We start from the raw sequence: 26,062 nt of genomic DNA, 5'->3' as shown, positions 1-26,062 counted from the left end.
TCCTTGCAGGCACAGCCGGCTGTTGCAGAGAGAAAGTGAGCGATTGGGACACGTTTTTGCCCCGTGAATGCCAGCCACACGAAGTGTCAAGGCACCTGGCTGAGCATTTCGGGAGAGAAAGGGTGAAGTGTCCAAAGAAGGCCAGATGAAGACCTGCACAGGAGCAATGACAATCACAGCAAAATTTGCTATCATGCATTCAACACCTGCTATTTGCCAGCTTCTATGCTGAGTATTACAGACAAATGATTACATTTAAACTTGGTGAGGTAGGCACTGTTATTGGTGGCTTCCCTGGTGGCTCAGAGGGTCAAGATTATCTGCCTGCAGTGTAGGAGACCTGGGTTAGATCCCTGGGTCGGGAAGATCCCCTGGAGAAGAAAATGGCAACCCGCTCCAGTATTCTTGCCTGGAGAATCCCATGGACAGAGGAGCCTGGGTGCTACAGATCATAGGGTGGCAGAGTCGGACACAACTGAGCAACTAACACTTTCAGGTACTGTTATTATCCCCTATTTTATAAAGGAGGAAAGAGAGGCTCAGAGAGGCAGAGTGACTTGCCTGAGGATACAGGAAGACTATGATTTTTAGAGGTATCCATTCACAAATGCAATGAGATTCCAATGAAGCACCATGATTTCAGTTTGACCACACCAGAACCGTACACTAACGACAAAGTTTGCTTCTCTTTGTTGAACACTTCCTCTACATCAAGAACCTTCTACCAGTGCCTTCTTTAACCTCCAAAAGACCCGGAAGGAAATGCCATGCCCCGCCCTTCCTCCTCGCTGCGGGGAATCCAGGGCTCAGCGCCGCGCAGACGAGGTGGGGACCGGCTGAGCCCAAGTGCTGAGGCCCTGCCTGAAGGAGGCGCCCTCTCTAAGTTCAGTTCAGTTCAGTCGCTCAGTCATGTCCGACTCTTTGCGACCCCATGGACTGCAGCACGCCAGGCCTCCCTGTCCATCACCAAGTCCCGGAGTTTACTCAAACTCATGTCCATTGAGCTCCGCGAAATTGTTCCCGTGGGCAAATGAGGCTTAAGTCTTGTCAGATCTTCAGATTCTCAACAGAGCGCAGAAATCTGGACTTACACTTAAAATCTCCTGATTGTATACCCTGACAACAAATTTTTAGAAATTTAAAACACCGCACGTGCGTGCATGCTAAGTCGATTCAGTCGTGTCCCACCCTTTGCAACCACATGGACTATAGCCTGCCAGGCTCCTCTGTCCATGGGATTCTCCAGGCAAGAATACTGGAGGGGGTTGCCATGCCTTCCTCCAGGGGATCTTCCTTCCGACCCAGGGATCAAACCTCCTCTCTTACTTCTCCTGCATTGGCAGGCGGGTTCTTTACCACTAGTGCTGCCCACGCAGCACGGATCCAACAAATCACATCCACGGGTGAGTTGCCCCAGGAGACCTCAGCTCTAGATGCTGGCTTATATTTTCACTTTGTCCGAGGGCACCAAGATGCTTTGTCTCCTGTGCCAGGCTGGGATGGGCATGTTGCTATTGTCCCATCTTACAGTCCCAAGGGATGCAAACCCACGCCCAGGGTCACTCGTGGCTTGGAAGCAGGACTGTGCTTCCTCTTAGTTCTCCAAAGCGGGCCAGCCAGGGGCAGCCTTCGAGCAGTCACTCTGAGCTGACAGCGGTGTGCGGGGAGGAGGGAGGTGGGAGAAGGAGGGGAGGGGAGAGGGCGGAGACTGGGGTCTCTCTACCCAGTCCTCCTGAGTTCCGGGCAGGAGAGCCGTCGACCCGGCAGGGCCTCTTTCCCCTGCTCAGGCCGGGAGGTGGCTTTCTCAGGGCCCAGGATGCAGAAGTGGGGGCTGTGGACCGCGTCCATCCTGACCCTTCTCTCCGCACAGGCCTTTCCGCAAACGGACATCAACATCAGCCCAGGTGAGCAATGGGGCCAGGGCCGGGAGCAGGTGGAGAGGAGGACATCTGCAAATACTTGAGTTGTCACTGAGGCCCCACTGACTAGGCTGCAGGCCTGCCTGACCCAAGGAATGTTGGGGGGCCAAGCCGAGCTTCCTGACAGCCCCCCGCCAGTTCCTCTCCCTCCAGCTGATGGCCACTGTCCTAGGGCCAGACCCAAAGAGACCTGGTGATAAAGCCCAGCATTGCATCTTGAAAGCTGTGTGACCTGGCACAAGTTTCTTGACCTCTCTGAGCCTCAGTTGCCTTTAGAAAACAGTGGTCACAATGGCCCTCTCTGGGGCTACTATGCAAGGGAGATGAGACAATGTGAGGAAAATGCCTGGCACTAAAAGAAGATCTGAAAATAATGTTTTTGTTAGGGATTTGGCATCTGAGCTCCCCACCCTCACCTTGGCTCTGATAGTTGTTCCCAGGGAGCTTTCAGACTTGCTGCTGTGCCGTAGCATTGGGCATGCAGGAGGACATAGGGGTCCCTCTAGTGACCTCCCTGGCGCCTGGCCTAGTGACACTCAGCTCTGCCAATTTTCTGGATCCCCTGGGATTGGGACCCATCAGACACAGGCCTGTGGCCTCCCAGTGTCCTACTTGAAGGACATTGGGCTTCAACTCAATAGGGAGGTCGGGGCGCTGACTCTGGGGTAGGAAGTGTCCTGAGTCCTTTAATCCCTTCAAGGCAGAGGATCTTGCCGGTCACCTCTACCAGGAGGGTGCTTTCCAAACATTGTTTTAAAACTATTAATAATACCAATAACAACAACTGATGCTTGTGTAGCCCTCACTATATGCCAGGCACTGTTTTAAGCACTTTTTATATATGGATTTATTTAATCCTCACAGTAACTCTATGGCATAGATACTATTTCTGTCCCTATTAAAATAGAACTAATACTGTAATAAAACATCCGTAAGGTCCCCATAAGACCATATTATTGAGCTGTTACAGTGTTGGGGTGAATTTAAATAGAAAGGTGATAGGATCACCAGATAGATGTCCAGGTAAACTTGAATTTTAGGTAAACAATAAATCCTTTTTTAGTGTGTCTCAAATATTGCATGGGACATACCTTATGCTAAAAATTACTTGTTTATCTGAAATTCAAATTTTACTGGGCATTTTTAAATCTAGCACCCCTAGTGATGGGGGATGTAAAGGGTGGTCAGTTCATTTGGGCAAGCATCAGGGGCTCTGGTCTGCCATAAACTCTCTGAGTGTTTGTATTAGTCAGTTCAGGCTGCCATAACAAAATACCACAGGCTGGGTGGCTTCAACTACAAGAAGCACTCTGGAAGCTTCGTGTCCAAGATCAAGATGCCACCTGATCTGTTACCTTGAGAGGGCCTTCTTCCTGGCTTGCAAGTGGCCACATGGTAGAGAGAGAGAGAGTGCTCTGGTCTCTCTTCCTCTTCTTAAAAGGCCACTAATCCCATCATGGGGACCCCATGACTCCATCTAACCTTTATCATCTTCCAAAGGCTCCACCTGCAAACACCATCACACTGGGGGTTTAAGGCTTTGACATGGGAATTTGAGAGGGCATGCAGACATTCAGTCCGTAATGGTGTCTTTGCATCCTTGTTCTTGTGCCTCAATTTTCTCATCTGTGCAATGGGTGAACAGGATAGAAATTGGACAGAATATCTTCAAAGGATATTTGTGTGTTCCAAGATCTTGCCTTTCTGCCCAGCATTAAGTGGAAAGGCCTGAGCTGAGTTTGAGAGTGGGAACAACTAGGGAAGTCCTCCTCTCTCACCAGCTTGTGCCCGTGGGACTTTCTCAGAGCTTCAAGTTTCCTCCTCTGGAAAGTGGGGATAATAATGGTTTTGGAGACTCTTCAATGAGATCATGCAAGTGAAGAGTTTAGCACATAATAAGCACTTGAAAAATGGCTTATTACCTTACCACTTCTGCCACTGTGGTTGTTGATGTTATGAGAGAATTGGCCAGAAGACACCATTTTCTGCTGTGACAAAAATGCCTTCAAAAAGGCACTTCCAGATATCTAGCCCCGTGCCTCAACCCCACTCTACAGATGGGGAGACTGAGATCCCTGCCAACCCAGCAACTTTAGAGACCTCAGAGTTGGAGGTGGAAGGATGGGTCCCAGAAGTCCACTCCACCTGATCCTTCCACATTACAGTTGTGCTTACTGAGGCCTATGGAAAGCAAATAATCTGGCCAAGGTCCTCATCCATCCAGCCCAGCGGAAAGCCCAATTCAAGCCTGAGTGGATAAATCCACTAGAGCAAAGTGATCTCAGAAGAGAATGTGTGAGCTAAGTGTTTGGGTTTGTAAGTGTGAGTGTGTGTGTGTGTTGATGTGGGACTACAGAGCGCTTAGCTGGGGTCTTGGTGAGCCTGTGCAGACCATGAAGGTGGGCACACAGCCAAAACCCATCCTTATTGACAGTGGGCCTGGTTCGTCGTCTTCTCCTGCACCAGGAATATTCCCAGCTCCAGGAATATTCCAGGGCTGAGGCTGTTCCTGCTGTAATAATATCTCATGTTTACTAGAACGCCTACTATGAGTCAGGCACTGGCTTACCTGTGAAGTAGGCACTATCATCATGCCCATTTTACAGAGAAGAAAACTGAGGCACAAAGAGCTGAGTTTCTAACCAGAGTAATCTAACTCCAGAGTCTAAGCTCTGAGGCTGGAGCACAGAGGCTTGAGCAACAGAGAGTCACCCTCTAGTCTGGATCATAGAGTTGGATCCTAGAGTAATCCCCCCCTGACCTGGACACTCTAGCCTATTCCCTATCCCTCCTGTATGGTCACAGAGCCCTCTACACACTTCTAGAATGTTCCTTGGCATGTAAGGACTCATGGTCAGGTGTGTTATGTGTTCCTCCCTCCAGCCTGTGACTTGAGGGCACAGACCCCAAGCCAAATAAGCACCCAGGAAACATTGAATTATTTGCTTAATTATGATACTCTTAATCAGCTCAGGCTGCTATCACAAAATATTGGGCTGGCCAAAAAAGTTCATTCATGTTTTTCCATAAGACATTTTGGAAAAACCCAAAAGAACTTTTTGGCAACCTAGTACCATAGACTGGGAGGCTTAAACCCCTGGGATTTATTTCTCACAGTTCTAAAGCCTGGGAACTCCGAAATTGAGGTATTGACCAATTCACTTCCTGGTGAGAGCTGTTTTCCTGTTTTGCAAATAGCCACAGAGAGGAGAGCTCTGTCTCTCCTCTTCTCATAAGGGCACTAACCCCATCATGGGGGTCCACCCTTATGACATCTTATGACCCTAATTTCTTCTTGGAGGCCCCCAGCTCCAAATACCATCACCCTGGGGGTAGGATTTCAACATATGAACCTGAGGGTGGGGTGCAAATGTTCAGTCCATTACACTGTTAAATTTGTTGTTTAATATGTTTGTCTTACAAATGAGAAAGCAAGACCACTCCAGTGCCTCAGACCTGAGTCTCATCCTGACACTGCCACTTTTTAGCTGTGGGAGCTTAACCTCTTTGAGCCTCAGTTTCTGCATCTGTAAAGGGGGGATGAATCAGGTACCCACCTCCAGTTTGGTCTCAACAGGTATACTTAGCATGCAATGAATGGCCACTGTTATGAGCAAAATAAAAAACCACCCAGTGCTGTCTCCTCTGTATCATAAGGCCACAAGAGCAGCCCTGGAGAAGGGAAAGCAACGCTCAGGCATGAGAGGCCTGGGACCAGTTCTGCACACCACAGCCGGGGCTCAGTGGGAAGTTCCCTGGGGGTGGGGTATATGGACCAGGGAGGTGCTGCAGGTGACTGAGCTCTCCCAGGGGCCACCTTCCTGGACACTGGGAGACACTTCTGACCCCCTGGGACATCTGGGGCCCAGTAGTGATGTGGAAGGGGGCACATGTGGCCCCCGGAACCCCCTTCTCTCCCGGCTGGTTCCCAAGGCTCATCTGGGTAGCAGGCAGCAGGGTAGTGTGTTTGTGGGAGGCTGGATTGGGGCCAGGGGAGCGAACAGCCAGATCGTGTGGGAAGGTGACAATTTATTCTTTAAAAAAAAAAAAAGAGAGAGCGAGATTAAAAAAAATGAGCCCCAAACACTGTTGGCTCGTCCTCTTTCCTTAACAAGCTCAAAGCTTCCAAAAGCTTGACTCCCACCCCAGCTGGGAGACCTTGGGGGCCTTTGGTGCTGCTAATTGAGGTAAAATACCATGTAGTTTGGCCTCTTGGTTTCCAGAGCAACAAGCTTCTTTGTGCATCCCTCCCCCACATCCCACCCCTCCTCTCCATCACCTCCAGCTTCATCCCTCTCTCAAATTCCCAGCCAGGCTGAACCATTTGCAATTCTCCAAATGCTCCCTTCTCTCTCATACCTCTGGGCCTTTGCACATGCAATGACCTCCACTTGGAACACTCTTCTGCTGACTCTTCCTCATCCTTCAGATCTCAGTAGGGGTCTCGCATCACCCCCTTCAGGAAGCTCTCTGGGTCCCTGAATCTGGGTTATGTGCTCCTGTGTCCTGTATAACAGGTGTTATACAACACCCTGCATTTTCCCCATCCGGGAAGGGGACTCACTTTGGGGTCATTATAATCACCAGTGGGCACCCTGCAGGCAGAGTGGGGGTGGCCCCCAGTTCAACTAGGGAGAGAAAAGGGGCAAACAAATGACAAGTTTCTGAAATAATTTGGAGCTGCTTCCTCAAGTTTTTGCCTGCATGACACAAAGCCGTATTAACTGTGTATTAATGACATTTTATTTCTGTGCTTATTTTTCTTAATGTCAGTCTCCATAGAGTGTAAGATCCATCAGGCCAGAGGTCACCTCTGTATAAGATGCCACAGTATCTCTAGTACATACCAATTACCTAAGACCAAACAGGTGCTCAAATAAGACTTTCTGAACAAATAAGGGAACGTATGAATGACCAGAGCATCAAGTTTGAGACAGGGAAATAGGCTTCAATATAGCAGGAATCTCTAAATTAGGTCTGGAGACATGCAGGTCTGCCACTTAGGTGCTGTGTGACCTCAGGCAAGTTATTCAAATTCTCTGTGCTTTGATTTCTTCATCTATAAAGGCGGGGCGTGGGGGGGAGTGGGGGTTGGGGAATCATGATACCTACCTTATAAGATGTATGAAGACTAAATGAATTGTTATGTACAAAACACCTGACACATTGCGTGGCTCAGATGGAAGCTCAGTAGGGTGGGCCCTGGTTATTATGCTGCCATCACTACCTGTCAAACGATAAAGCTATAGACATCTCTTCACAAAAGAGACACAGCTTAGCTGAGTTTACTCTGAGCTCCAGGTTGATGAAAGTCCTCTGAGATCCTTCTAATGCTTGTTTCTAAAATCCCAGAGGTAAAGGAGGTGGAGGGGGGTGGGGGGAGTGGGATGCCAGGCAGGGTGGAGTTCATTACCATCCCAGTGCAGGCAAGCGGCTCCTTTTTGCCTCCCAGGTCCTCCCAATTAAAGGCCTTTGCCTGTCCAGGTGGAAAGGGGATTAATTGAGCAGTGACCTGTCACAGCCCCATTTTCTGGTAGGTTTCACCCCAGGCATCCATAACCACCACTTGCTCAGTGAAGAAAATCAAAGGGACCAGGAGTGGGGAGGAGGGCGGGAAGGTGGGGGCTGAGGCTCGCCATTGCTCACGAGCTTCCTAGTGATGCTGATACCGTTTCTCCCAGCAGCCATTGTGCTAAACAATATGGAAACCCAGGTCAGTCAATGCCCTCAGTGCTCAGCTGGAAAAGTCCGGGCATGCCATCCTAGAGGCAAGAGAGACCAGTTTGGAGGCATCAGGACACATGAGTGGTGCCCACACCCTTCTCACCACTGTCCTGCCCCCTCCTCAAAGGGGCAGTTGACCCAAAGGAGCAGTGTTTGATTCCCTGGCATGCATTTAATCATTCAAAACTAGCTACTGTGCACCTACTATGTGCCAGGCACCAGGGAGAGGGGTGATCACAGAAGACCTTGAGCAGTGGGAGGCCAGACTGAACAAGAATTCATGGGGACGCGTAACGGTGGGTGTGCAGGCTCTAGGGGCTCTCAGAGAGGCTCCTACCTCGTCTTCCCTAAAGAAGCCACGGCACAGTCAAGACTCAAGGAAGAAACTCAGATCAGCTGAAGACAGGCCAAGGCAAGTATCTGCAGAACTGAACACACAAAAGCTGAAGCAAATCTGGAACATGTTGTGAGCGATGGGATAAGCTGCAGGGGCAGGAGGGAGCGCTGTTCCCAAAGGCGACGGGCATTCCTGGAGGGCGTCTGTGAGGACCAGCTCAGGGCATTGGAAAGATCTCTCTGGATCTGCAAGGCGAGATGAGGCACAAAGAACAGCCAAGAGGCAATTGAGGAGGTTTCTATGAGAGATTATGGGGGATGGAAGAATGTGGAAAGGAGAGACACAGAGAGGAGGAAGACAGGAAAGATGGAAGGAAGGAAGAAAAAGAAGGAGAGAGAGAAAGGAATTGCAGAGGTACTGGGAGGCAGAATAAACAAGACTTAAAAATTGATTGGATAGGAGGAACGGGAAAGAGAAGAGGTAAAGATGATTGGGGGAAAATATCCAACAACGCCAGACAATTCTGGCCAGTTCCAGCCAATTCTTGTCAGTTTTGTCTAATCAAACGTGTGTGTGTATAGGACTTGCCTGGGAGTCCAGTGGTTAAGACTCCTTGCTTTCACTGAGGAGGCAAGGGTTCAATGCCTGGTCAGGAACTAAGATCCTGCATGCCACACAGTGAGGCCAAAAATAATAGGGGGAGAGTATGCGTGTCTGTGTGTATGTGTATACACATCACTGTGCATTTTCTAGGGAAAGAAAGGAACAATTGCCTTAATCAAGAGAGTGATAGTATTTGATATCAAAGATAGTTGATATCAAATAAAACACTAAGGTAGAGTGAATATAATGGGGTTTCCTAGGCTGGATTTGGGAACAGGTAAGGAAAAAACTGGTGAAATCTGAATAAAACCCATAGTTTAGTGAGCATGCATGCTAAGTTGCTTCAGTCACATCTGACTCTTTTTCACCCTATGGACTGTAGTCCACCAGGTTCCTCTGTCCATGAATTCTCCAGGCAAGAATACTGGAGCCGGTTGCCAGAGTCCTCCTCCAGGGGATCCTCTCCACCCAGGGATCGAACCCTAGTCTCTCATGTCTCCTGCATTGGCAGGCAGGTTCTTTACCACGAGCACCACCTGGGAAGCCCCAAAGAGTATGTGCCTATACTAATTTCTTAGTTGTGACAAATGTACCATGGAAATGTTAAGATGGTAACATTAGGGGAAACAGAGAAGTAGATTCAAGGACTCTGTATACCATTTTTGCAACTTACCCATAAAGTTAAATTTATTCCAAAATTAAAAGTTGTGGTTTTTTTAAATGAAGGACAAGAAAAGAGAGGACAACGAGCGTGGAAACTTCCAGATCAGAACTTCTGGTAAATTGGAGAGCAGAAAATGGCTCCACTATAGACATCTAGAAATGAAGATAAACTTTTACAGACATCCACTGAAAAGTAGCGGCTTCCCTGGTGGCTCAGATGGTAAAGCGTCTGCCTGCAATGTGGGAGACCCAGGTTCGATCCCTGGGTTGGGAAGATCCTCTCTCTGGAGAAGGGAATGGCAACCCACTACAGTATTCTTGCCTGGAAAATAACACGGACGGAGGAGCCCAGTAGGCTACAGTCCATGGGGTTGCAAAGAGTCGGACACGACTGAGCGACTTCACTTAAACTTAAAAAAAACTGAAAAGTAAGCTGGGCTTCCAGGAAAGTGTTGGGGGCGCCCAGGGGTAGGAAACAAAAGAAAAAAAAAAACCAAAGCAGTGGGCACATGCGCAGCAGCGCTCTGGATGCGGAGTCAGCCTCCCTAATACGGAGGCTCGGGTTTTACATCCACCCGGGGTGGGGGGGAATGACGGCTGAGCCATTTGAAGCAGAGCATTAAGAGCGGGATCCCCTCATAGAGCAGAGACCTCTCATGGAGCAGAGAGAAGGTAAAAAGTTCCACCTTCTGGGGAAGATTACACCGGATGAGGAGCGGGGAATCCTCCCTTCGTGGGAGAGATGACAAAGAAGTTGGTCTGCTTTATCTCAGACTCGGGGATGAAAAGCAAGACTTGCCCTCTGCACCATCCTTCCGTGAAGTCTGTACAGTTAAATTTAACCACGGTGTTCTAGCCCCGGGGCTTTAAAGCCACGGGTTTGTGACAGTTTTACATTTTAACTCTAAAATTAGAGAAAGAACCCGAACTCGACTTCTAATCAGTTTTCTGGTGCAATTTTTGTGAAGAAACTACAGATGGGTTGAGAAACGTGGACATTTGCTGTGATGTTTTGTGTTGTGGCTCTGTGGGGTTATTTTACATTTTGGAATTCGGCTTTCCACCTAGGGCAGGAATTCTATTGACATTTTGTTGTTGGTTTTGGTTTTCTTTAATGTTTGTTTATTTATTTGACTGCCCCAGCTTTTAGTTGCAGCATGCAAGGTCTTGGCTCTTGCTTGCGTCATGCAGGATATTTAGTTGCAGCATGTGGGGATTGAACCCAGGCTCCCTGCATTGGGGGTGTGGAGTCTTAACCCCTGGACCACCAGGAAGTCCCCCTATTGACATTTCAGGTCAGAAAATGCTTTGTTGTGGGTGCTGTCCTGGGCACTGTAGGATGTTTAGCAGCATTTCTGGCCTCTACCCATTGGATGCCAATAGGCCCACCACCAAGAACGTCTCTGGGCGTTGCTTCCTGTCCTCTGGGAATCGAAATCACCCCTGGTTGAGAACCACTGCTCCAGGAGATCAGCTAAGGGGTGGGGGTGGGGGATGGGATGTGCCACTTTCAGATTTAGAACTGGGACAGTCCTGGGCAAACTGGGATGATTATATCCCCCACTTCCATCTCTAGTATGAATACTTCAGTTCAGTCACTCAGTCGTGTCCGACTCTTTGCGACCCCATCAACTGCAGCACGCCAGGCCTCCCTGTCCATCACCAATTCCCAGAGTCCACCCAAACCCATGTCCATTGAGTCAGTGATGCCATCCAACCATCTCATCCTCTGTCATCCCCTTCTCCTCCTGCCCTCAATCTTTCCCAGCATCAGGGTCTTTTCAAAAGAGTCAACTATTCTCATGAGGTGGCCAAAGTATTAGAGTTTCAGCTTCAACATCAGTCCTTCCAATGAACACCCAGGCCTGATCTCCTTTAGAATGGACTAGTTGGATCTCTTTGCAGTCCAAGGGACTCTCAAGTCTTCTCCAACACCACACTACAAAAGCATCTTCTTCGGCACTCAACTTTCTTTATAGTCCAACTCTCACATCCATACACGACCACTGGAAAAACCATAGCCTTGACTAGACGGACCTTTGTTGAAAAAGTGATGTCTCTGCTTTTTAATATGCTGTCTAGCTTGGTCATAACTTTCCTTCCATGGAGTAAGGGTCTTTTAATTTCATGGCTGCAATCACCATCCACAGTGATTTTGGAGCCCAGAAAAATAAAATCAGCCACTGTTTCCCCATCTATTTGCCATGAAGTGATGGGACTGGATGCCGTGATCTTAGTTTTCTGAATGTTGAGCTTCAAGGCAACTTTTCACTCTCCTCTTTCACTTTCATTAAGAGGCCCTTTAGTTCTTCTTCACTTTCTGCCATAAGGGTGGTATCATCTGCATATCTGAGGTTATTGATATTTCTCCCAGCAATCTTGATTCCAGCTTGTGCTTCCTTCAGCCCAGTATTTCTCATGTTGTACTCTGCATATAAGTTAAATAAGCAGGGTGACAATATACAGCCTTGACATACTCCTTTTCCTATTTGGAACCAGTCTGTTGTTCCATGTCCAGTTCTAACTGTTGCTTCCTGACCTGCATACAGGTTTCTCAAGAGGCAGGTCAAGTGATCTGGTATTCCCATCTCTTTCAGAATTTTCCACAATTTATTGTGATCCACACAGTCAAAGGCTTTGGCATAGTCAGATGTAAAATAATTGTAGGATGGGTAAGAGTGGGAAAGTTGTTTAGCACCAGCAAATATCATCGTCTTGGGTCAGTTGTTCCAGTTAACTCCTGCACAGACATGGCCAAATTCTCACCAATGTGTGTCCTTGGTTATAAGTGATGGGTGGAAAGCAGATGGAAATGACTTGCTGCTTCTCATTCATGCAAAGGGGGAAGTGCTCCAAAAGGAGACCCCTGGGAGTGATTCCGCTGCCTCTCTCTGTGAGGAAGGCACTGGCAAAGTGCCCACAGGGAGCCCAGCAACACCCAGCCTCACGAGGGGTCCCTCAGCCCTCTCAGCATCGAGGCAATGTCCTCTAGACCAGTGCTCTTGGCTGAGAAAGGAGGAGACCGAGGTCCAGAAAGGAGCAGGGAAGGGCCAGAGGTACTGAGCTCACTAACCCATAACTCCTTTTGCATATAAGGGAGGGTTAAGAGAGCAGATTTTGGATCAGCTGATCCCAGTTTGGATACTGGCACTCTTTGAAAGACAATTGGCCAGGACTGGTGGGGAGGGGTGGGACAAGCCAGGATTGACCAGCACGGCAGCCTGGGGTGGGAAGAGGGCTGGTTCTGGTCAAACAGAAAAGCCCAGTGGCTTTCATCAGCGACAGACAGCCCCCAGCTGGAAGCTCCCTGCTTACATGTGTGTGGGTTAGTCGCTCAGTCGTGTCCAACCCTTTGCGACCCCATGGACTATATAGCCCACCAGGCTCCTCCATCCATGGGATTTTCCAGGCAAGAATACTGGAGTGGTTGCCATTTCCTTCTCCAGGGGATCTTCCTGACCCAGGGATTGAACCTGGGTCTCCTGGATTGTGGGCATACTCTTTACTGTCTGAGCCACCAGGGAAACTCAGCTCTGTTGATTAAAGCAACTGTCCCTTTCCTTCCCCAGAAAAATCCAGAGTTGTATGTGTACAGACATCGTGCTTGGGCTCATTAGCTTCAGTCACGTCCAGCTCTTTGTGACCCCATGGACTGTAGCCCACCAGGCTCCTCTGTCCCTGGTATTTCCCAGGCAAGACTACTGGACTGGCTTGCCATTTCCTTCTCGGGGGGATCTTCACCACCCAGAGATTGAACCCACATCTCCTACATTGACAGGCGGGTTCTTTACCACTGAGCCACCAGGGAAGCCCCAGCAAGTCTCTGGCACATCATAAATGCTCGGTTAATGTGGTCCACTACTTCTTATTCATGAGCCCAGCCAGCTAATAGAGTGGTTTTGAAGGCAAAGATCCACACCCCGGATACCACAAGAGGGGCTAGCCTGACCGCTGATAAGGAAAGGAAGGTGCCAGCATTATATAGCATGTGAGACGCAGAGCTAGGACTGGGACCCGGGCTTCTGGACTCCAGTCTAACAATTTCACCACCGCCTGGTACCTGGTCTCACATCCAAGTTCCAGGCAGGTTCTCAGCACGCCTTTCTCCCCAACTTGGTCTTCTTCAATCGTGGTTTTCCAGACCACACTAAGAGGCCCCCCAGAGGGGCTGAGACATTGGCGAACTTTTCTGTCTCAAACATGAGCCTATCATTTGTCCCCTTTCAGAATTAAGAACACATCCTGAACCCCAATAGTCATGGACTAAAGATATAAATAGTCTTGGCTGTTGTTTGTCATTAAACATGTAGGGAAATATCCGCTTTCGCCAGAGAGCCCAGAATTGCAGATTGAAATAAGATACCATTTTTTTGCCTATAAAATTTGCAAAGATTTCCATTAAAGTGGTAACAGTGCCTGCAAGGGCGCGATGAGATGGGCATTCTCAGACATCACCGTGGGAGTAGAAATTGCTTTCAGGAGGCAATTTAGCAAATTGTATCAAAGCCTTAAAAATCTCTCCCCAGAAAATCAGAAATATTGCAAAAGCTTTGTGCACAAGGCTCTTCATCTCAGCACTTTTTCTAATTGTTTTTTTAAAAACAGGAAACAATCTAATTAGACCAAAATAGGGGAATGATTAAATAAACTCTGGTGGGGGGGGTGGCCACTCAGGGGAGTATTCAATAGCTGTTTGAAACAATGTTTACAAAAATTTATAATAATATGAGGGAAAATGCTTATACTCTAATTTTTAGAAATCAGAATACCAATAGGGGTTTATGGACAATATAACCACAATTGCATTTTAAAAAATCATTGCCGTCAACATGACAAGAAGAAAAACACTAAGGCAGTAATATTTTCCAAGGATTCTATAATGAGTACATATTACTTTTATTATTTTGTAAATTTTAGGCATGTGTTAATCATACTGGGATCACTTTTTTCTTTTATACTTTAAAAGATGTCGTAAGCCATAGCATCAGTGTTTGCATGGCCAGCCTTCTTCCCAGCCCGTTTCTCTCTGTCCCCAGCCATGCCAGAGCTGCCCCAGGCTTCCCTATGCCCCCTCTTCTGGATGGAGTTCAAAGGCCACTGCTACAGATTTTTCCCTCTCAATAAGACCTGGGCTGAGGCTGACTTCTACTGCTCGGAGTTCTCCATCGGCAGGAAGTCCGCCAAACTGGCCTCCATCCACAGGTGAGTGGACTCCTCTGTCCTTTGTAGCCCAGTCAAGCACCCCTGTGGAAAGGGATGTAGAGAATGGTGTCTTCCACTGATGTTTCTCTTTGGTTATTTCAGCTGTTACTGTCATTGAAACTGGCCTTGGCGGTAGAGGACAAAGCATTTAGCAAGGGTTGCAAACTGCAGGCTGGAAGGTTCATTTTTATAAGTGCCAAACTTATGCCATGCCTTGTTCAGTATCACAGGGGGGTTTGAACCAATGAAACAACTCATAACATACATGTAACTCGCATAACATAAGGCATAATAACTGACATTTATTTGCTAAGAGTTGGGCTTCCCAGGTGGCGCTAGTGGTAAAGAATCCATCTGCTAATGCAGGAGACACAAGAGATGTGGAATCGATCCCTGGGTGGAGAAGATCCCCTGGAGGAGGGCATGGCAACCCACTCTAGTATTCTTGCCTGGAGAATCCCATGGACAGAAGAGCCTGTCAGGCTACAGTCCATGGGGTTGCAGAGAGTCAGATGCAACTGAAGTGACTTAGCATGCATGCATGTATAAGCATCAAGTTCCTGCAAACCATATTAGGTTGGTACCCTCATGTCACAGACAGGAACCTAAGGCTCCAAGAAGGTATCTTGCTATGAAGTGGTGGAGCCAGGATTTGAACCTGAGCAGGTGGCTTCCATGGCCCACCCACCAAGCCTCCTTCAACATTACTCCATGCCTCCCAAGCCCCAGCCACGCTGACCATCTTGACATTCTCCAGTGTGGTCCAGCCCATTTACTCTTGCATATTTGCACATTCTGTTCCCTCCACTGGGAACTCCCATCCCGTCTTCTCCAGGTAGACTCTTCCTTAACCTTCCAGACCCAGCTCTGCCATCTCTGCATTGAAGTCACTCCAGACTTGGTGGCACCTGACTGCACATATCCACCTCCCAAGGAGCACTTTCTTCATCACTTTAGTAACTTCTTTTCACATCTGATTTCCTTGCTGATTTGTGGGTTCTTTGAAGCCAGGTGTGATGTGTTCCGTTGCCCCTAAGCTACAAATTTACAGTCTTTCCTGATTTTTCAAGGATCTCAGAGACTTGAAGTTAGGACGCTGGTTGGTTCTTTACGCTTTAGAGGCGCTGAGTTTTGTTACAAATGGGGAAGGGGTCCTCATTCTTAGTTAAAAACAACAACAACAACAACAGCTCTTGAATCCTCACATTGATTCATCTAGCAATGTATCCACTGTATCCTTGGTGGTGCTGAAGAATATGTGATGCAATCAACATCTAACCAGGAAAACAGGAATCACTACAAATGTTTAACATGGAGTTTCATACACATGCAAGGGATGGACTCTGAGAACTTGAAGACGCAGTAGATTTTCTAGAGATTCACACCGGCAGGAAGCCAGCTCCACCCCTAACTGGAGGGCAGGTCAGTCCAATGGGAGCTGGAGCCACAGAAGCCAGGCAGCCCCTGCCAGCACCTCCCCAGGCAGAGAGGGAAAGAAACACCCTGGTTTCTCTCGCCCTCCCAGCCTCCATCAGTTGCCTCCCCTTGCGTGGAGGGCAGCTGATGTGGAAGCCTGGGCAAGGCAGTCTTCAGAGTCAAATCCCCTGTGATACAGAGCTCAACACAGCATATGACTGGCACATATAAAGATGGATAAAATAAGTTCTCAAAAACTCCCGGCCTATAGAGAAAAATTAAATATATGTAATAAAGAGGAAATTTAAAGGTGATTCCACATGAAGATTTCCCTTTGGCAGTCCATGGGAAGGACAGCCCAGCCTGCCCCATGGAGCCCTTGGTTTAATAGGCACTAGGAAGGATTCCAGGTAGATTTGGGGGCTTTCCAGCAGCCCCTGACTCAAATTCTGTTCTTTTCTGCCTCAACTTACCTCCTTTCTCTTCTCAACTCCTGACATCCCTCTTTTTTCTCTCTTATACAAATGTTCCCCAAATGTTATGCTAGTATCTCCTCTCTTATACAGGTATTTTTCCACTCTGGCATGTGACACTTTCCCAAAAACATGTAGGAAAGTTGAATTTACACAACACATTCATCTGTTATAAACCAAGTTCAGTTCCCATAAAGCTAGACAATATTATAAAATCTCTAATTACATCTTGTCTCTGAGACACAATCCAATTCTCTAATTCTGGCATTTTTTTCATGCTTTGTAATTTTGTTCTTTTCCTTCATAATTAAACGCACAATCAACTTATGTTCATGGAGCATCTAATTAAAGTTTAAGTTTCTCAGCCTTTCCGCTTACCTAATAATTTCCATCTTTGCTTCAAATGACAGTTGAATTGAATTAAGTTCATTTGATTTTCGTTCCTTATTACTTACAGTAGCACCTCGGGCATTTCTATCTCCCAGTTATTTTGACCACATATGGGGAAAACACAATGAAATATTGAAATGGTTTTCCAAGCAGGTGCCATTGAACAAAGGTGACTCTAGTGCCATTTTAATGGCAGGGCAGCGACTCCCCTAGACGACCATGCACCATGCATGTTCAGCAGTTAATCTAGGACATTCCGAATTGTGCATGAGGGGCCATATGGGAATGCCAGTGCTTCGCTGGATAAGACCAACAGCAAAGACACATTGGACTGGAGAATACTTTGTCCCCCCCCAAATCATACCACTCTAATGTTAGACAAAACACATGGTCTTGGAACATCAATACTGAACAGAGCCTGGTGATGGTGTGAGATAAGATGCCACATAGAAATAAGGTGTGAGGTTGGTCCATGTGGTCCTTGCAGCCCATTTGGAGAGAAGAGACCTTGAGAGATGACTTCCCAGGTGATGCTAGAGATAAAGAACTTCCCTGCCAATGCAGGAGACATAAGAGGCACAGGTCTGATGCCTGCTTTGGGAAGATCCCCTGGAGGAAGCCGTGGCAACCCACTCCAGTATTCTTGCCTGGAGAATCCTATGGACCGAGGAGCCTGGCAGGCTTTAGTCCACAGTGTCACAAAGAGTTAGACAGGACTGAAGTGACTTAGCATGCACACATAACCTTGAGAAGCAGAAAATGAAGCCTAGCAGCCACCCTGGGGAGCACAGAAACTTTCTGTTACAGGTGTTCCAGGATCATACAGAGAGTGCTCACAGAATGCTTCCTGGAAGAACTAGTCCTGGGTCAGGATCTTGAAGGTTTGGGAAGCTTAGGGGACGGGGACAGCAGATGTTATAAAGGAGGAAATTAAGAGGGCTTTAGAGTCAGGCAGTCATAGGCTAGTCCCCACTCCACCACTTCCCACATGGTGATCTTACCCAAGTCACATAACTCTCCGAGTCAGAGTCCTCAGCTGGGAAACATCAATAGTTACACTGAGCTTTTAAGATTGAGGATTTTAGAGGAGATAATGGATCTGAAGTTCTTACACAAGCACTCAGGTAACATAATGCTTCATAGTGAGAGTTCTTAATTATTTTTATTAATTATAATCTTGGGTGTCTCAAGAGGTCAGCACTCACTTAGTGTGCCCACGTCAGATCTTCTTTCTGAGGCTAAGTAAGCCTTGCCCCACCCGCCATCTTTCCTCTCCACTGCTTCTAATAATATCTATCTTGGTCCATTTAGGCTGCTGTTACAAAAATATCAGACTGGGTGGCTGATATACAACAGAAATGTGTTTCTCACGGTTCTGGAGCCCGAGATCAGAGCACCTTGTGTTGTCAAGTCCTGGTGAGGGCTCACCCCAGTTTGCAGATGGTCATCTTCATGCTGTATCCTCACAAGGCAGAAGGGGCAAGGGCACTCTCTAGGGCCTCTTTTATAAGGGCACTAATCCCATTCATGAGGGTTTCACCCTCATGAACTAATCACCTCCCAAGGGCCCCACCTCTTAATATAGTGACATCGGGAGTTAGCATTTCAATATATGAATTTGGGGGAGGGGCACAAACATTCAATTGATAACAATTTTGATTAGCAACTCCTAGTGTGTGACTGCCTAGAGCACTGTGTTGAGAAAGATTCTGAGAACCAGAGTTCTGAGTGCTTCTGGGATGGGTTGGCAATATCTTCCACAAACACATAATTAAGGAGAGTTATGTGTGCTTAGGGCTTCCTTTATAGCTCAGTCGGTAAAGAATCTGCCTGCAATGCAGGAGACCCTGGAGGAGGGCACAACCCACTCCAGTATTCTTGCCTGGAGAATCCCATGGACAGAGGAGCCTGGCGGGCTACAGTCCCTGGGGTTGCAAGAGTCGGACATGACTTAGCACACACAGCATGGCACAGCATTATGTGCGCTTTGACTTGCTACCAACACCTTAAGCAAAATGAAATTGATGGGCAGGTGTTCTAGACAAGGTGGCAGTCTATAGAGTGGTCATTTAGAAGAAGCCATCAGGAGCAGATGTAATCTGTTGCAACATAAAGGATACCTCAGCATAATCCTGTTTTGAAAGGAATTATGGATTAGGTGTTCTTTTAGGCAGCAGACTACTTCCAGGGCCCTCCACCAATTTCTTTTGTTAGGTAAATTACTTTATAAGCTCTTTGAAATAGGAGGTGAGAATCCCACTAATGCTTTCTGCTGTGTTTTGAATGTTTTGGTCCCCACAAGATTCATATGTTGAAATTCTAATGCCCCATGTGATGGTGATAGGAAGTGGGGCCTTTGGGAGATGCTTAAGTTCTGAGGGTGATGCCCTCATGAATAGGATTAGCGCCTTTATAAAAGGAGCTCCACAGAGCTCCCCTGCCCCCTGCTGCCATGTGAGGGCACAGCAAGAAGTATGCACCCAGAAGGTGCACTCACCCGGCCATGCTGGCACCCTGATCTTGCATTTCCCAGCCTCCAGAACTGTGAGAAATAGATTCCTATAGTTCATAAACCACCCAGACTATGGTATTTTGTTGTAGCAGCCTGAATGGCCTAAGACACCTGTTGAAGAAGGTGGATAGTTAATTTCAGGATTTGGTTTTGCTGAGTTGACTATGCAAGTTCAAGCTTCTAGTTGAGTTTTCCAGCAAAGCCAAAGATTTTGAAGATGTTCTGTGAGAAAAAAAATTAGGAGAGAGGAGGCTATGTAAGGACTAGCACTGTAAGGGGGGGCTTTTGAGAAAGAGCAAGAACATCCAGTGGAGATTTTTGTTATTTGGTGTGTGCAATACAATGTCAATTCCTTTTTCTTTTTTCCTTTTTTTTGTCTCTTCAATATAATCCACCTTATTTGTTAGTGTTTCTGAGATAGACTTAAGTTTATAGGATAAATAGCAGTGCTGAGTCCTGCTTTGCACTGGCATGGAAAAAATGCAGAAATGCCCCTGACAGGACAGGCCATGTGGGTGCCCTAGGCAAAAAAAGAAAAAGGAGAAAGCCAGATTGCATCACATTCTCTATTTACTTTGATCCAGGAGGATTAGCAAAGGTTGCTGTTGATTTGCAACTTAATCCTGCGCCAAGAGGCAAGGAGTAACGTGCACCTGGGTTTCTTACCTTTGCAGCTGGGAGGAGAATGTCTTTGTGTACGACCTTGTGAACAGCTGTGTTCCTGGGATTCCAGCTGACATCTGGACAGGGCTTCACGATCACAGGCAGGTGAGCAAGTGCTGGCCATCACGCCCTCTTGAAAGCTCCAGCCAAGGTCCCACTTTGATTTAACCAGCTTTTCACATGGAACCTATGTGCCAGGTCCCTGCCACACGCCCAGCATACAGAGAAATCAGACACCAAGACACCCCAGTTAGAATATGATAAATGTTGTTAAAGAGACAAGGATGGAAACATATCAGATGGCCAGTGATGGGCTCTGTTTAGGTTTGGATTCTCAAAAAAACAGACACAAAAACTTGATTAGATGGGTAAGAGGCTTTTGAGGGGAAATATCTGCAAAGGAAAAAAAGAAGGCAGGTATATATGGCAAGAGGGAAGACCTTCAGCCCATGATGAGCCCGGAGAAAGGAGATGGGGGTGGGTGGGATGGGGAGAGCCTCAGTTGCAGAACACTCTGGAAAGTCTTGGCTAAGCCAATGGGACGTCCCCTGGCAGAGGATGCCCATTTCCAGGACTCCCACTTGGGCAGGAGCGGGCCAGCACTAATACCCGTGATCATGAAGGAAGCATGTTCTCCCTGTGAACGCAGCTCTGGGTCCAACGAGCTGCCAGTCAGCCCTGCTCCCCCCCAGGTCCTGCTGAAGGAGCTCTGAGCAGGGCACATCTACAGCTGCCTCAGCCTCCCTGAGTAAGAGACATTTGAGCTGATGTCCAGTGGACAAAGAGGAGTCAGTCAGAGGAAGAACATCCCAGGCAGAGAGCACAGCGTGGGCAAAGGCCTTGAGGCGGGAGAGTCACAGCACACTCAAGGACACTGAAGACCAGTGTGTCTGGAAGGCAGTGGGGAGGAGTTGGTGGGATGATGGTGGGAGAACAAGGCCAAAGAGGGCTGGCTTGGGCCAGATCTCATACCTGGCAATATCTCAGCAGACTCCACCTGGAGATTTTGTCTGCTGACTTACCCCAGGCAAGCTGCATCCTGAGCATCTCTCCCGTATGTACACCTCCAACCCTGCCTCAGAGCATCGCAGGGAATAGGATTCCATTTCCAGCACCTGTTCTACCATTTACTTTACCGTAGCTGACTCTGGGGCCTTCCCAGGTGGCGCTAGTGGTAAAGATCCCACCTGCCAATGCAGGAGATGTAAGAGACATGGGCTCAATGCCTGGATTGGGAAGATCCCCTGGAGGAGGGCATGGCCACCCACTCCAGTATTATTGCCTGGAGAATCCCATGGACAGAAGAGCCTGGTGAGTTAGAGTCCACAGCATCACAAAGAGTCAGACATGACTGAAGCAGCTTAGCACACACACAGAGGTGACTTTGAGACAAATTTTTTTTTTTTAACCTCTCTGGGCTTCAGTTTTCTCAGCTGTGAAATGGAGTGATCATAATAGTGCCTGGTTGTACAAAGTAAATGGGCCAATATATGTGAAGGATTTAGCCTGTGCTTGGCACATGTTGAAAGCTCATTTAGCGTGGTCAAACTTGCTATTAGTGAAGCAGAAGTAACAATAGTAGCCAGGCTCAATAAAGATAGTTTAACAACAATCAGCAGAATTCATCTGGCAAGAACTTACATAGAAGCTGTAACTTAAAAAAAAAAAAAAAGTCTCATTATAGTAGTAATTTTTAAATTGGCTTATGAATACATTTAGAGTTAAGGAACTTATAAGACTTAAGAATAATGATAACAAATGATACAGTAAAAGGACTTGCTTTTATACTTTTCTTTTCAGTACTAGGTACCACATGCAAGGCACTAGCTAAGTCTGCTAGTGCTTTCAACTCATTCAATTCTCACAATAATTCTCTGAGGGAGATATTCACTCCATTTTACAGGTGTGGAAACTGAGGCTCAGAGAAGTTAAGTAAGTTGTCTAGATTCCAGAGCTAGGAAGTGAGAGGAGCTGGAATCCCAGGCTCTAATCTCTCTCCCAGAAGGTGTGTGCAATTTCCATTATACAACGTGGCTTCCATAATCATCGATGCTTCCAGAGAGACTCTTCTAAAAACTTGAATACATGGAGAAATGACTTCTGTTCCAGGGCATTGCAAAGAAGTCATTCTTTCCACAGTTAATTTGCACATTTATTGCAACACCAATCAAATTCCCAACAGGACTTTTCTTGTAATTGGTCAGAGTGGTTCCACAGCAGGCAAGAAAAATACACACTATTTGGACAGATAGAAAAAAGATGAAGAATGATTTCCACTCACTGGTAGAAAAAAATTTTTTAATGTAATAGTTAGGGTCTTGAGTACTGGAGTCAGATAGACCTGGGTTTAAATCCTGGCTAATGCTTTATTAACTGTGTGAATTTGGGTAGACTAATCTAAGTCTCAGTTGTTTCATCTATAAAATAGAGATGACAATTTCTGCTTTGCAGGATGGTGAGGACAAAATGCCCACCTGGCATGATATATAATAAGCCCTCAACAAACAACAGCTAGTAATATTACCAGCCAGAGCTGGAACCAAACTCAAAAGACAGTGTTCAAGAGACAGGGTTGATGGAATAAGAAAGATGCTGTATTTTGAAAACCTGGGGAGATGGCGGATGGGTCCCCCAAACTGTCTCCCAGTTGCTGGCTAGGAGGCAAAGGTTTTAAAGGAGAGTTTCAGGGGTGCACAGGCAGGGGGATATATGCAGAACAGCACAGCCGGCTCCCACAGTCATTATGAAACTTGTCACGCGGTGGTCAGATCAGCATCATCTTGATCCTTCAACTCCAGGATCAGTTTGTCCTCATTTCCTTGAAGCCAGTTCTGGGTACTGTGCCAGCATAGATCCAGTGCTGCACAAGATGGAGCAGCTTATGTCAGGGATGCAGTCTGATCATCCATGCAGTCAGCTTTTCCCCTCTGTGCCAATCACAGTAGTCACAAAACAACTCAGGAATGTGCATGGGACACTGTCATCGATACCTTCAGGGAGGAACTACAGATTCTGTGATTCCAGTGTCCTAATCATTAACTGTTTGAACCTGCTCTTTTGTGGCTCACGGGAGGCCTGGGAGACTATAGGTTTTCTACAAGCAAGAGGCAGGGGACATGGAGGGGCTTCTGTGCCCACAGGATTTCACCTTTACCAGTTATGGTGGTAATAATAGTATATCAGATAAAAGTGAGGGCTTCTGCACTGTTAGGTATGAAGGCATTAGATGTTACTCCAAGCTGGAGATGGCTTGAATGCCTGATCTTTCTCTCCTTGGCTTGCTTCCTTGCCTCTGGATGTGACCCCCCAGGAAGGGAAGTTTGAATGGACAGATGGCTCACCCTATGATTACAGCTACTGGGATGGGAGCCAGCCGGACGACGGCGTCCATGCAGACCCAGAAGAGGAGGACTGCGTGCAGATATGGTACCGGCCCACCAGCGGTGGGTGCCCCTGAGACCAGGGCTCTTGCAGGGGTGCTGGGAGGCACCAGGGACGGTTGAGGCACTGTGAGTTATTCAATATCTTGGAGAGTGGCCAGAGGTCCCTTGGAGGTGTTAGGGACGTGGCCATTCTCTGTGGTGGATGCATTTTAAATAATATCTAATGGTGTGTTGTTGACATGCAAACTGTGATTTGGATGAAAAGACATTAGAGACAGAAGCGTAAAAAGAAAGAAAGCAAGAAACTTGTATAGAGACCAAAGGATGGTGCTTTTATGTCAGCTCAGCAACACACTAAATGTGGCTCACGCTCGTGTACATTAGAACAAAAGGAAGCCAGGAAGAGTGCGCAGGCGCAGTAGTGAAAAGAATACCCAGCCAGGCTGAAGTCCCGGCCCTGCTGCGTTCTAACTCTGTGTCCTGAGGCAATAGCTTATTCTCTCTGAGATGCGCTTTCCTCATCTATAATCATCGGTCCCACCCACAGGGCTGTTCTGAGCCCTGAAGGAGATACAGCTGATATGCCCAGTGGCAAGAGCATGGACTCTGGAGTTGACTATCCTTATCTGAACTCCAGCTCCACCGCTTGTAAATCGAGTAGCCAACTTCTTGGTGCCTCAGATTCTTCATCCATAAAATGGGGCTAGTTACACTTAACTCACAGGGTTGATGGGAAGGAAAAAGAAGATAAGGGACATAAAGTGACTACAGTGGTTTGCATGTGCTATCAGCAGTCATCACCATCACCATGAGCATCATCGCTGCTCATAAAAATCTTGAGAGATAAAAATTAATATTTCCACTTTATAGATGAAGAAACTGAGGCTCAGAGAAGTTAAGTGATTTGTTTGAGTTTGCACAGCAAGCAGCTATGGAGCTGGGTTTCGATATCTACTCCAGATCCAAACACTGACCGGCTCCTTTTTCTTCTTCTGATTAGGGGAGCAAATTGCTATTCTGGGAGCCGCCTGGGAGTCAGAGCTGGGTCAAGCCTCTGAGTGAGGCTTGTCCTGCCTCTCCACAATAACAAGTCAACACTAGTCTTAGGAGAGAGTAAGGCTGGACAGCAGCCGCATCAAGCATCAGCAAGAAAGGGATGCCGGTGTAGACACCAGGCTTATGGGAGAGGACTTTTACTTTGGTGGGATGGTGGGGTTACTTTTACTGTGGTAGGTGTACCTTCGCACAGAGTCTCTGCTTTTTCCCACCACAGCTCTGAGGTCATGGAATGATAACACCTGCAGCCGGAAGTTCCCTTTTGTCTGCAAGATCACAGCTCTGACCGTTCACTGATGCATTCTCGCCCTCACGTTGCAAGCCCAACTCTAGCATTGACTTGTAGCTCTACCTGATGTAAAGTCGACGCTCAATAAATGTCAAACACACAGTGGAAACAAATATCCCAAACAGAGATTTTATACAAGCACATCTTAAGATACAATGTAATCAGTGGGTCAGGAGTGACAGGAAACCCAACTCAGACTGGGCTGATACATGAAGGATGGTCGATTTATTGGTACAAATAATAAAAGCCCAGGGGTTGTTCTAGATTCAGAGTTGAATCTCACTGGCCTGGCTTGGGGCAAACACCCATTCTTGAAGCAGTCTCTTTGGCACATGCTGGTTGGCTAGACTCTGTTTGGATGCACATGGCCGAGGCAGAGGGGTCATATTGTCTAATCCACATGAGCCCAAAGAGGAAGGTGGTTCCTGAAGGAAAATGAAAATATCACCAGACTCATACACTGCTGCTGGGAATGTAAAGGAGAAACCATTGTGGAAAACAGCTCAGCACTTCCTTAAAAAAGTTAAACACAGAATTACCACATGGGACCAGCAATTCCAATTCTCAGCATGTACCCAACAAAATTGAAAACATGGAGAAGGAAATGGCAACCCACTCCAGAACTCTTGCCTGGAGAATCCCATGGACGGAGGAGCCTGGTGGGATACAGTCCATGGGGTCTCAAAGAGTCAAACATGACTGAGTGACTTCACTTTCCTTTCCTGTAAATCTCCAGTGGTACAATGGGGAGTGAAATATTACATAAAAATAACATTTCCAAATGTTAAATTGGGTTTTTGAGAGATGGCCAGTCTGTAGAGTGTCTAGTGATCATCTTAGCCATGTTGTCCAGAGCTTTGCTATTTTCCATTAGTTTCCTTGAAATCTTAATTAATTAAAGAAGTTCATGACAAGTTTTTCCCTGGAAGAAAATAAAGAAAAAAGAGTTCTTTAAAAAAAAAAGAAAGAAAACAGTTTTTCAAATATGAATGGCCATAGTATTACTCACAGTAATACACACATTACTCACAATAGCCCCCAAAGTGAAAACATCATTGAGGCGAGCACCCAGATGACCCCATCCCCACTGTCAAGGTCCCATCCAGCTGTAGCATAACAGCTGGTAGCTGTTGACTGTAGTTTGACACGCTCCCTTGGCTGGGACTTCAGGATCTTCCCAACCCAGGAATCAAACCCACATCTCCTGCATTGCAGGTGGATTCTTTACTGTCTGAGCCACCAAGGAAGCCCAAGAATCCTGGAGCGAGTAGCCTTTCCCTTCTCCGGGGGAACTTCCCAACCCAGGAATCAACCCGGGGTCTCCTGCATTGCAGGCAGATTCTTTACCAGCTGAGCCACCAAGAAGGCCCCCGCTTTTGAAGTTCAGACACTCTGAGCCCCAGGCTTCATCTCTCTCCTGCCACAAGAGATG

General features: G+C 47.2%; 1 protein-coding gene across 2 annotated transcripts; it reads left to right on the top strand.

Annotated features, from left to right (window-relative positions):
- The first annotated feature begins 1,816 nt into the window (after positions 1-1,816).
- On the top strand, positions 1,817-24,714 carry CLEC19A (C-type lectin domain containing 19A). 2 transcript variants are annotated; one of them, XM_043454930.1, is made up of 5 exons: positions 1,817-1,904; positions 14,283-14,448; positions 19,914-20,007; positions 23,213-23,345; positions 24,559-24,714. In XM_043454930.1, exons 1-5 carry the CDS (start codon positions 1,817-1,819, stop codon positions 24,636-24,638), a joined length of 561 nt encoding a protein of 186 aa, XP_043310865.1. In that variant the 3' UTR covers positions 24,639-24,714. The 2 variants fall into 2 exon arrangements, with proteins under 2 accessions (XP_043310865.1, XP_043310866.1); XM_043454931.1 differs by lacking the exon at positions 1,817-1,904 and adding an exon at positions 9,832-9,918.
- The last annotated feature ends 1,348 nt before the right edge of the window (positions 24,715-26,062 follow it).

This window comes from Cervus canadensis, chromosome 32 (assembly GCF_019320065.1).
Source record: "Cervus canadensis isolate Bull #8, Minnesota chromosome 32, ASM1932006v1, whole genome shotgun sequence".
Classification (NCBI taxonomy): domain Eukaryota; kingdom Metazoa; phylum Chordata; class Mammalia; order Artiodactyla; family Cervidae; genus Cervus; species Cervus canadensis.
Note: the sequence above shows the minus strand (reverse complement) of the source record. Positions and strands in the feature narration are given on the sequence as shown.